The sequence below is a fragment of the Choloepus didactylus genome, chromosome 2, assembly GCF_015220235.1.
Source record: "Choloepus didactylus isolate mChoDid1 chromosome 2, mChoDid1.pri, whole genome shotgun sequence".
Taxonomy (NCBI): Eukaryota; Metazoa; Chordata; class Mammalia; order Pilosa; family Megalonychidae; genus Choloepus; species Choloepus didactylus.
Genome location: NC_051308.1, coordinates 183,915,050 through 183,927,296, shown reverse-complemented (window position 1 = coordinate 183,927,296; position 12,247 = coordinate 183,915,050). Strand labels below are relative to the sequence as shown.

Sequence of the window (12,247 nt, the reverse complement as noted above, 5' to 3'; positions counted from 1 at the left end):
GGGAACAATAATCCAAGAAGAACAGATAAGCTATTTAACGTTCTGGGGATGCCCAGAAATGACTATGGTCTGTTAATTTCTGATGGATGTAGTAGGAACAAGTTCACTGAAATGTTGCTATATTATGTAACTTTCTTGGGGTAAAGTAGGAACATGTTGGAAGTTAAGCAGTTATCTTAGGTTAGTTGTCTTTTTCTTACTCCCTTGTTATGGTCTCTTTGAAATGTTCTTTTATTGTATGTTTGTTTTCTTTTTAACTTTTTTTTTCATACAGTTGATTTAAAAAAGAAGGGAAAGTTAAAAAAAAAAAAGAAAAGAAAAAAGACAAACAAGGAAAAAAAAAAAAAGATGTAGTGCCCCCTTGAGGAGCCTGTGGAGAATGCAGGGGTATTCGCCTACCCCACCTCCATGGTTGCTAACATGACCACAGACATAGGGGACTGGTGGTTTGATGGGTTGAGCCCTCTACCATAAGTTTTACCCTTGGGAAGACGGTTGCTGCAAAGGAGAGGCTAGGCCTCCCTGTATTTGTGCCTAAGAGTCTCCTCCTGAATGCCTCTTTGTTGCTCAGATGTGGCCCTCTCTCTCTGGCTAAGCCAACTTGAAACGTGAAATCACTGCCCTCCCCCCTACGTGGGATCAGACACCCAGGGAAGTGAATCTCCCTGGCAACGTGGAATATGACTCCCGGGGAGGAATGTAGACCCGGCATCGTGGGATGGAGAACATCTTCTTGACCAAAAGGGGGATGTGAAAGGAAATGAAATAAGCTTCAGTGGCAGAGAGATTCCAAAACAAGCCGAGAGATCACTCTGGTGGGCACTCTTATGCACACTTTAGACAACCCTTTTTAGGTTCTAAAGAATTGGGGTAGCTGGTGGTGGATACCTGAAACTATTAAACTACAACCCAGAACCCATGAATCTCGAAGACAGTCGTATAAAAATGTAGCTTATGAGGGGTGACAATGGGATTGGGAAAGCCATAAGGACCAAACTCCACTTTGTCTAGTTTATGGATGGATGTGTGGAAAAGTAGGGGAAGGAAACAAACAGACAAAGGTACCCAGTGTTCTTTTTTACTTCAATTGCTCTTTTTCACTCTAATTATTATTCTTGTTATTTTTGTGTGTGTGCTAATGAAGGTGTCAGGGATTGATTTAGGTGATGAATGTACAACTATGTAATGGTACTGTAAACAATTGAAAGTACAATTTGTTTTGTAAAAAAAAAAAAAAAAAAAAAAGCCTTGGCACAGGACTCCTGTGGTCTGCTTAGAGCTCATTGCCATTTAAATGGTCCTTTGGGCTTAGCCCTGAGTAGTACATGACTTGAAAAAGAATGACCTAAAGTATCCTTGTAGCATAATCTTTCTTGAAAAGAAGCAAACAGGTATATTCTAGGATCACTTGAAAATAGGAAAAACAAAAATTAAAAAATGAACCAGACTGGTGTCATTCTTTCTTAGAGTTATGGATTTTGACCAGTCTGACCTCTCCCTGTATGTACCATATGTGTCCCTTAAACCTCAGATAAATATGTGCTGAGCCCTCATTAGCAATCATTGAACACTGCTATTTGGCTGACATATTGCTTGGCATTATATACATAATCGTATTTCATCCTGAAACCCTAAAAGGTAGGGCTTACTTTTTATAGAAACATTGGCTCAGAGCAGTTAAATGACTTCCTGGAGGTATCACACAGCTATGATAAGTGGCAGAGCTAAAATCTGAATGCTGGTTTCTCTGGCCACAGCCAGTACTCTTCCCACCATACATTGTTGTCTTCCAGAAGAATCCTCTGACAGCTTTGATGAAGTGTGTAGAAGCTTAAAATTGACCATAAATTTTATGCCGCTCTTCCCAGATTACTTGAACCTGAGTCAACCCATTGACTCCCTTTGACCTATAGTGGTGAAAGTGGCATTGTGTGACGCCTTGCAGCGTCAGCTCTCACCTTTTTTGGAACACTGCCACCTTGTGAACAAGCCTGGAATGGCCTCCCTGAGGATGAGCCACCTTGTGAAGAGGCTACATGGAAGGAGGGAGACCCAGCCATCCCAGCTGAGACTCCAGACACGAGAGTAAGGTCATCCACGATAGACATCGTCCACGATAGAAACCCCCAGACCTAACCCCCATCTGACCACAAACTTACGCTAGAGCCCAACAGACGTGACATAGCACAGAACTGCCTAGCTGAACCCAGCCCAAGATGCCAACCACAGAATTATGAACAAATAAATGATTTTTTGTTGTTTTAAACCACTAAGCTTTGCAGTGATTTGTTTCACAGCAAGAGATAACAAGAGACAGAGTCTGTCTGCCCCTGCCAGCCCACAGATATTTCTGATGCATTTCCACCTATGGAAGTTAGCGTTCCTCTGGCCTGCTGTTTGGAAGGTGCCCTTATTTCCTAGGAGGATCTAAACATCTGCTGTAGAACAGTGATTTTCTTGACTTCACTTTGAACAATATTTAGGAATATAGTGGCCTAGAACTCTAGAGTTGGAATGACTTTAGAGTTCGACTCTGCGCTTTACTGATAATCTGAGTGTCATGAACAATGTGAGGCAGTTGTATAGCAGCAGAACTGTCACAAAGTTTAACTTCTCAGACTCCCAGTTCTGAGACCTTTCTTGCAAACTCTGCTGTACATTTTTTTAAAAGCTCAGCCAAACTGAGATACAATAGGGAGGTTTGATTTTTAAAGAATTTGGTCACAAATGATTTGGAAAAGAATCATGTTTTAAGACCACTCATCCCTTAGTTGTAAATTACAGTTTGGGACTTACTGGTTTTGTTAAGAGTGAGATCCACTATAACAGTTTTAAACTAACACTTTCTTTTTAAACTTTGTAACTGCAGTAGACATCACAAATCAGTACCTTAATACATCTGCATATGTTTTTCAGGGTAGAGTCAAATATAGTTTTCATTTGCACAGCAGTGGCCTGATAATTTTACTATACTTGCTATGTTATCACACTTCATTGGTTTGGCCCTCCTGCTGAGAAAATGGTCTACTGTTTAGAAGACACGTCTGTCTTTAAGATTTCTGAACAGTGACAGCCATAGATGAGAACTCTATTAAATGGTGTTTTAAAATAGCATTATTCCTCTAAGGCTTCAGATCTGACACATGGTTTCTTTCAGAGAAAAGAAAATTCTCATTTTATATACAATATCTTTAATATTTCTTTTGGTCCTCTTGGGTCTATTTTGTTAGGGGGGATTTTTCCCTTAAAACAAGGGAATAAAATATAACTCTTTTTGGATCACTGGTAAATATATTTTCCATGTAAATATAAAATTTAAACTTTTTTATAGTTAAAATGTCTCTTAGGATTTTTTTTTGAGGGGCTGGAGTTTTTACAAGTATGGCAAAGATCAAGCTTTAGTCTGGAGTGATCCAAACTAAGTAAAACATTCACACAGAAAAATTAAGCCACCTACAGCATAATTCCTTACAATAATATCTACTATGTAATTGTTTATCAAAGTTTTGTCCTAGAATACTTATTAAAACAATTCACTGTTTAGAAATGTAAAATATAAAATCTCATTCTATTAATATAGTTCACCCACAAAAGGGTGATTACTGATATCCTTCAGTCCACAGGAGACCTTTAGTTAATTTTTCTAACACATGGCTTCTTTAAATGTTATGGGCCTATTCTGACAACAGTAAAATTGCTTTTTACTGAGTGATTGGTGTGTTTATGAGTTACTTTATCTACTTGTTGGCAGCTTGAACAGTAAAGAAAATGGTGATTGATGGGCTGAGTATCTTATGACTTTGACTCTGTCTAAGGATACACTATTGCATGTTGTGAAATTCTTTTCCAGCAATTCAGAGTTTAAATCCCCCTGGAGGAATTTGGGATTTTTGTGGGGTTTAGTGATAATTATGTCCCTCATACTTGGCTCCTTTAAATTGCTCTCTGGAAATTCAGATGGATTTAACATTCATTTGTGATGGATATTTTGGTTGTATGTCATCAATACTTTACCATCAGAAGCTTGGTTGGATTTGGGTAAGATTATGACTTACTGACTCCTTCCACCCACCCCCCCTTTCTGGATCATTTTGATCCCCTGTTCTGTCTCCAACCAATTTCTTGATAATTGTTTAGTGAACCATTGTTTATTGAGTGCTTATTCTGGGCTGGGCATCAGAATACAGAGATGAGTTGGAAGCAGCCTCTGTCTAGAAGGGTTTCATTGAGGATGGGAAGTAGTAAAGAACAAAGATTCATGAACAAGCAACTGTGGTACTTTGATAAGTTCAATGACTTTAAGATATAATGGCAACCCAAAGTAAGAATTGAGCAACTTCACAAGGTGAAGGTCAGAGAAAATTTCATAGAAGAGGTGGCACTTGACTGGCTTAAAACAAATGAGGGGAGGATGAGCATTTAAAGCAGATGAAACAGAACATGATCTTCAAGTACTGTGTGTGTGTGTGTGTGTGTCTATACCTGTGTGTGTGCGTGCATGTGTGTGTATGTAGAATATCTCTGTGAAAATACATAAGAGACAATACTGTTTGTTTCTCGTGAGGGAAATTGGGTGACTGAGGGGCAGCTGCCTGAGAGAAACTTACTTTTCAGTGTACACCATTTTAAGTTCAGTACCATATGCATATATTATTTGTATTTTACAATAAATAAATTCTTACTCTTTTAGGAATGGAAACATTACAACAGTGATCCCTTAAACAATATGATAAAATTATTTAATTCTTCCTGGGAGTCTTTATTTTTTTAAGGTTGTCTTGAATTGTGGAAAAAAGTAGTTCTCAGTTAAAGGTGTTTCAGACATGGGCTGGTGAGGGAAAAGTTTCTAAGTAGAGGCCCTTTCCCACTCTTCTCTGAAATTCTGCCTGACCCATCTGAGATTCTCATACTCACTGATCAAACTGTTCTCTGTCTCTGGAGTTGGCATCCCAAATGAGTAACTTAGAGTACCCACAGGGAGGTTGTTGGTCTTGTCTCAAGCAGTAAGTAAACAGGTCACCTTACTTAAGTATCTGTTGTCCCAGTGAAAATCAGACAGCTATTAGGAGGAAATTACCTTTTGATTATGTGTCAATCTTAGTCATCTATAAATGGTTCTCAGCTCAATGCCAGAAGAAATTAATCTGTTTTCTTGGGAAGAACCACTTTTTATTTTGAACATCAATTTATCACTTGTTTATTTTGTTAATATCCTCTCTATAGGGAGAAAAAAAACATTCAATGACTAATATGGGTACAGAGAAACAGAACTGAAAAAATAAAAGAAAGGAAAGAGAGAGACAAGAATAACAAATGGAATTAAAAGAGAGATTCTGTGTTGGAATGGGAGAGGGCCTACCCCTCATGCTCTGGGTAGTACGAACCCCTAACCATGACCAACACTAGCAAGGGAAATCCATAGATTGTCACCTCACCCCATTAAGGCAAAGGCTTAGATTTCTACTTCCACAAGTCTTCTTTTTGTTCACCCTCTATAAAATGATCAGCTTATGCCCTCAGGGGTTTGGCTGTGGAGCTGAGGAGACAATATTTCAACAGAATTGATGCCATATGGAAAATCCCAAGTTAGCTTTTGTACAAGTGTAGAATGAAATATTCGAAACAGATGAGAAGCTTGCTAAAGTGGTGAGAGCACAGGCTTTGGTACCAAACAGTCCTGCGTTGGAATTCCATCTCTCCTTAGAAGCTGCAAAGACCCAGTCAAGTCCGAACCTTTCTGAGCTTCCGTTTCCTCAACTGTAAATGGGACTAGTAATACTAATCTTTCTTAGTTGTTATGAGGATCAAATGGCATAATGGTAAGTGTGTAGTGTCTTTGACACATATATATTAAATGAGAATGAATGTGTGTTATTAAAAATATCATTTATTGCTCTCTTGCTGTGTGCTGACACTGTAATAAAGCCTTATATGTAGATGGTACTATTAAAACTATATAAAAATGAGGAAACTGAGGTCAGGATCAGTTAACAGTCATCCCAAGGTCCACAACCAACAAACAGCAGGGCTGGGATTTGGACTGAGGAAATCTGACTCTAGATACCTAGCTCATAATCACTTGCTTCCATGGCCTTTCCTCAGAAGAAGACAGCAGCCCACCCACTGGGAAATGATTAATAGACTGCTTCTGAAATGGATGAGTTTTAGTAGTCTTTGGCATTGATTGGTAGATGGGAATCAATGAGGTGTTCTTGAGTGGACGAACGTTATTTAAACATGCAGAGTTAAAGAGGGCTGGGCCAATGAGCAGCTTTGCTTGAATAGCTCAAGAGCATTTAAATGTAGAGGAAGATATCCAAAGAGGAGATAAGAATCATGTGCATAATCAACTCCAAAATGTTTATTTAAAATAATACAGGTCAGTCTTTTCATTAATGACCTGTTACATCATCTAATCACAATTTTTTTTTTACTATTTTACTTTTTTACTTTTCTCCCCTACCCTATAAGCTACACAGGTTTTTAAATATAAATCAAATCCATTTCTGTTTTCGATTCACCAGCCCACATTCCTAATTTAGTTGTTAGCCCCCACCCCTCACATCTCTCGCCCAGAAGCACCGCTTCAAAGAACATTTTTAGTTCCCAAGGACACATGGTAAGAAATGAGGCCTTTTTCTGTTGACAGGTCAGAATGTCTCATGTTTTCTTGTGTTTTCACTGATAACTTTAAAAGAAGTTACAGCAGTAGTCAAGCAAAAGGAAAGAAATAAATGGGGAGTTTTTCATAGAAAGACTCACAAACCCAAAATGGACCATTGGCAGTGAATTCAGAATTTGGGACTATTAGCAGTGTTTTTCCTTTATTTATGATAGTTCATTGAGTACCCAGAAAGTATCACAGGGGTTTGGGATTCAGGCCACTTTTGTGAAATAAAAACTCCATAGGGTCTTTCTCTTTCTTTTAGAATGAATGGACAGAAATTTCCCATTTGGCTTTTGTAAAGGAGTTTATACTAAAAATTAAGCTCTGTTAAAACCATGCATGGTATGAACTTAGTCTGTGATTCTCCCAGTCCAGTGCAAAGGGGGTATTTGAGCACCAAGTTTTGAAACCCAGCATTACACAGGGAGTTACCAGGAGCCTGCATGAATTTTTCCCTGCGCTACTTTAATGCAAATGACCCTCAGTAGAATCTTGGTAATGTGGGGATCACTTCAAGCTACTGACCCAGCAAATTTCCACAAAATTTTTCCCCTGAAACAGTTAAGAGAAACAAACTCTTGGCAGCATAAATGCTGTCCGGATCTGGAAATTTCATAAGTCACAGTTAAAACAAAGAATGGTCTAAAATCTGTTGCTGGTACAGAGTCTGAAAAGTAAATTGTCTGGATCAAGGAACCTTTCCTGGCTCTTGAGAGCTGCCTCTCTAGTTGCTATAATAAGGAACATTTTCCAAACTGTGGTGATGAAATATAAAGGTATTTGGATTCCAGATGAATTATCTAGTTATAGACCTCTTATTTTCTTCTGTTGCTTCCCTCATCTGGAATTTGTATAGGAAATCTTTTTTTGTCTTTGAAGGAAGTTTGTTGTTGTTTTGCCTCTCTTTTTTGTTATATTTTTGCAAGAAGTGTTTCTTTATTTGCTTCAGGGCAACTTAATTCTAATTCTGAAGCTCTATGAGGAAGTTCAACCTCAGGCGTTCTGGTGGCTCATTAACTCCCAAGTTCCCAGTTTCTTAAAAAAGCACCCAGACACTGAAAAGACTGATGGTCATTGCCATCAGTCTGCCCTGATAATCGTCAAGGCCATCCTTGCCTAAGTCTACATGATCTCTTCTGCAACCTTGGCCATTGCCTTGCTTGCAGAGTCTTGCAGCGTGTGTGTGTGTGTGTGTGTGTGTGTGTGCATGTGCATGTGCATGTGTGTGTGTTGCAGGCAGGGGGTAAGCACATAGGGCTCAAATTCTCACTTCTCCTGAGACCCACAGATCTCTGTTTCTGGGTCTCCATTCAAAAGCTCCTTCCCTCTCCCAGCAACCTTCCAGAACACCTGTCATAATCCGTTCAACATCATCTTTTCAGCACCCTTCAGTTTTATTTTAAAACAAAGAAAGAAAGAGAAAGAAAGAGAGAGCCACTGACTTCTGCTTGCTTCAGTGTGCAGCTCCTCAGAAATCCTGAGACAGGAATTTTGAAACTTGACTACTTACTCAAGTAGAGGAAAATAGGGTGAACAAATCCAATTTAATATTTTTTTAAATAGACTCACCAAAAATATATAAATATTTGGGTGTATAAATGTAAAAGTTCTGGAGTGGTCCACAAGTTGTCTTTGGGGAGTGAGACTGAGTCTGGAACAGGAGGCAGTCATTTCGTGGTATACCACACCCTGTGATGTTGCTTGAATCTTTTGTATAAATACATGTTATTTTTGCAAAGATAAGAATATTTGTTATTAACTTGAAGAGATACAAATCATTCGTTTTTTGTTAATTCAGTAGCTATGAAACACTTTCCTCAACCAAAGTTTACCTAGCTTAGATATTGTTATCCTGATTTTATGGCTCAGAATGCTGAGTTCAGAGGAGTTAATTTGCCCAAGATAACACAGTGGCAGAGCCAGGATTTGAACCCACAGCTGTCTCACACTTGTCTGTGAATGCTCTTTCCACTACTCCATGTTCTATCCCCCAGGGCCAGTTCATTCCAATAAAGTTCTTTTCTTTTATTCCTCATATAATGAGGCCTGACAAACCCCCTTCACCAGGCCACACATATGCCAAATCCTTGAATATTAATAAATACATGAAACCGTGTTTCAAAATACACCATAAAATGTAAATAAGAATGACACATAGTTCACCTCAAGTTCATTCACAGCAGCAACGTACAGTTAGCAGTAAAACGCATGGAGCAAGTTTAACATGAAATATTAGGCAAAGCCAGTTCTGAAGGAATGAAATAATAAACTTAGGGAAAATTAATTATAGCTCTGAGTATATCCTGTGTCTTATTTATTTTTATGTCAGATAGAATATAACATTATTAGTACATAGCAAATAATTGGTTGCTGCCTATGATTTTGTTGTTTGCTTAAAGAAGCATTTGTGATTGTTGAAAATTAATAAGAATTTGTTTTTTATAGGATGCTATAGTTATACATGAAGTCTATGAAGAAGGAGCAGCAGCCAGAGATGGGAGACTTTGGGCTGGTGACCAGATATTAGAGGTATATGATTTTGAATTTTATTTTATACCAGTAAATATAGTTCCTTCACTAGCCTTGATCCACAAAGCCAATTTATCTATTCACAGTCTTCTACTCAATTCTGTCCTTACTTATTTCTCTCCCATTTATCAAAACACTTACCATAGTCATCTTTTTTTCCCTTAATGTACATTGAACAACTCCCTGGTTTAGAATCATGACAAATTATCAGTCTAAATCTGTTTGTATTTTTTTTAAATTAAAGGGAAAATTACAACTTCTGGTTTATAATATAAGTATCAAATGAGACTGTATATTATTGCAATTTGATTTTTTTTGCCTGTCCATTATACCTTACTAAATTCCTTCTTAAAAATCTGTACATACAGACACACACACACATACATACACGTTAACACATGCCTGATATTTTAAAGACCTTATTGCAATTTTAAGAGTTATTTTCTTAATCCTAATAAATCTTTATCTCAAATGGAGGTCCATGCCCTGCTCTCTATGTTTTCAACCTGATATAAATGTAAAATCATCTCCCTTTAGGCAGTATATTGTACTTATTAAAAATTGAAATGCTTTACTTGACTCTTTAAAACTGACTCTTAGCAAAGGCATTTAAGCCTTTTAAAAAGTGCCAAGGCATGCAGTGTCTGAACCAGCGAACAAAAGAATGGAAAGCCAACATCAGGCATTCTGGTAGGTGAAACTAAAGAGCTTTTTCTATGGTGTGAAACCTTTAGGCAAAATTTATTTCTTTCATTGGATGAATTTAATTGAATGGTTCAATTTTATGGTGAGCATTTTGCTTTGCAGCTTTAATATAGCACATTAGGAATGACATCATAGAATTTTATTTTTCCCTTTGGGGGTTCATTTCTGCCTCCCAAGATGAAACTGGAGATATAATTAAGGGCAAAAAATACAAGCAAGAAGGGGTTAAAGGAGAGGCCAGGCTGATTGCAAATTAAATTCAGGTCAAGTTATAGGGTTTTCCTGAAGGTCTTTACTGTGCTTCATCATTGGATTTGAACATATTCCCAGTACATTTATTAAGGTACAAGTGTATGAGGTTAGGAAAATAAGTGAGGCCTCTTTGGGAACTGGCTTGACTGCTTTAGCATACAACACCATTTTTTAGTGGTTAGGAGTTTGTTTATTTGTTCTTCTCTCTAGATTTTCTAATGAACTGGTGTTATCATAATTGGCTTTCCAAGATGAAATAAGATTGAATGTTCCAAAGTCTGCAGTTGTAAATATGCTTTGATACTTATGAATTTTAAGTCCACAAATTTTTCTATAATAACTTGAAGCTAAATCTAATATTGCAATATTGGTTTCACAGGTTAAATTCACATGTCAAAACTTATCCAATTTTGCACTTTAAATATGTTCAGTTTATTTTTTACCAATTATACTTCAAAAAAGATTATTTTAACTAAATCTATTTGTATTAGATAGACCCTAAGCTATAGCTACTCTCCATACTGATGTACAAGTGACACTCAGCACAGATTAGCATGAAGAAAGCAAATTTGTTTTAAGTGGAAGGAGACTTTGAAAGATCAGATAAACCATTTCCTGGTATCTGGCGGAATTATATTACCCAATCTGGATGGATGGTCTACACTTCTTATTAAAGATAGCCTTGACAGGCTTCTTTCGCACCTCAGACAGGATCTGATCCATGAGAGCTTATGGTGTGTTAGGTAAGAATTAGAGTTCAAGGTTTGGTCAAGTAACATATTTGCTTTCTCAGCAGCTTTAGACCCCACATTTGTAACTGTTCCAGTTGTGGCCGATGCACGCCAATGAATAAATCGGCCTGTGACCCGAAGGCTGCCTTTAGAGGAAAACAGGCCAGCTTTGGTGCAAAATTTCATATCAATGCACTCCCATATCAATGCTTTTCCGAGTAATGGACTTAAGACTCGTGAGAGTCCTCTGCATTTTGCAAGCTGCCTTTCCATTGTATTAAATACCATCTTCATGTTAAAATTAGGATAAGCTGGAGTTTGCTTCCAAAAATATAATCAAATAATTTTTTAGTATGACAAGGTTGATGAGTCTATGGTTGGCACAGAGTGTGGTCTTTCTTGTTCTAGCCATCTCTGCATTGTGCAAGCAAGAGCAGAAAGAGTTAACAGAGTTAATGCCTGGTTTTCCCTGAGGAACTGCTGCCCTAGCTTGGTTATCCTTTCCTTCTAAAGCTATGGTTCACCCACTCTCCATGCCTCCCACCTGAGGAATACGATATGCTCCATTGGCAACTAGGGCTCCCTATGGCCCTTCTCCAGTAGGGAGCTCTGCCATTACCTCCCCTGCCCCTCTATAATGAATGTTCTAAATAACGCGTACAGTGCTCCTGTAAGGCACTGAAGTTAGTACATCACTCCACAATATTCTAGCCACACAGTGATATTTCTCCCATGATTATCAGCACATTTAGTGGCGTCTTTGATAAGCAGAGGAGCAAATGGAAACTGAACTTGGAACAGATTGTATTGATTTGAGCAGACATCTTGATGCTAGAATGCAACAGAAAATGCTTTTGTAAGGTTAGAGTTTAATGCCATTGCTTTTCATTTTAAAAAGTATAATTGTTAGGGCCTTAAAAAAAGTATTTAGAGGCTTAGTAAGTTCACCTTCAATTCATGGAGGTAACATTTTTTTCAATTGAATACCAGAAGTGGTCTTGTGTGCCATCTATTGGAATACAGGAAAATAATCAGCTCAGACCACATTTTCTACAGGCATTGTTTTCCCCTTTGTTCTGTGGGTTTACCTTGCAAATAATGAGAATGTATTCATTGGCCTAAAGTAGCAGTGAATGCTCATCATGCCCAGAGAAACAGACCTGACTGCAGTTACTTCAATTCCTTGTGAAGTATCAGTTTCTAATTTGTATTGGGCATAACTATGTGCCAGGCCCTGTGCTTAATGCTTTACAGGGCTTATTTCATCTAATCATCACAACACTGAATATTCTTATTATTACCACTATCATCATCTCCAATTTGTAAATGACCCATATGAAGCTTAGCTTAAGTAATTTACCCA

General features: G+C 37.9%; 1 protein-coding gene across 6 annotated transcripts in view; it reads left to right on the top strand.

The window, feature by feature from the left end:
* PATJ (PATJ crumbs cell polarity complex component) overlaps positions 1 to 12,247 on the top strand; it is a 450,328-nt gene that overhangs the window by 396,808 nt on the left and 41,273 nt on the right. For all 6 annotated transcript variants that reach the window (XM_037827057.1, XM_037827058.1, XM_037827056.1 and 3 more), the window contains one exon: positions 9,113 to 9,196. In XM_037827057.1, coding sequence (XP_037682985.1) covers positions 9,113 to 9,196 — 84 coding nt within the window. The remainder of the gene's footprint in view (positions 1 to 9,112; positions 9,197 to 12,247) is intronic.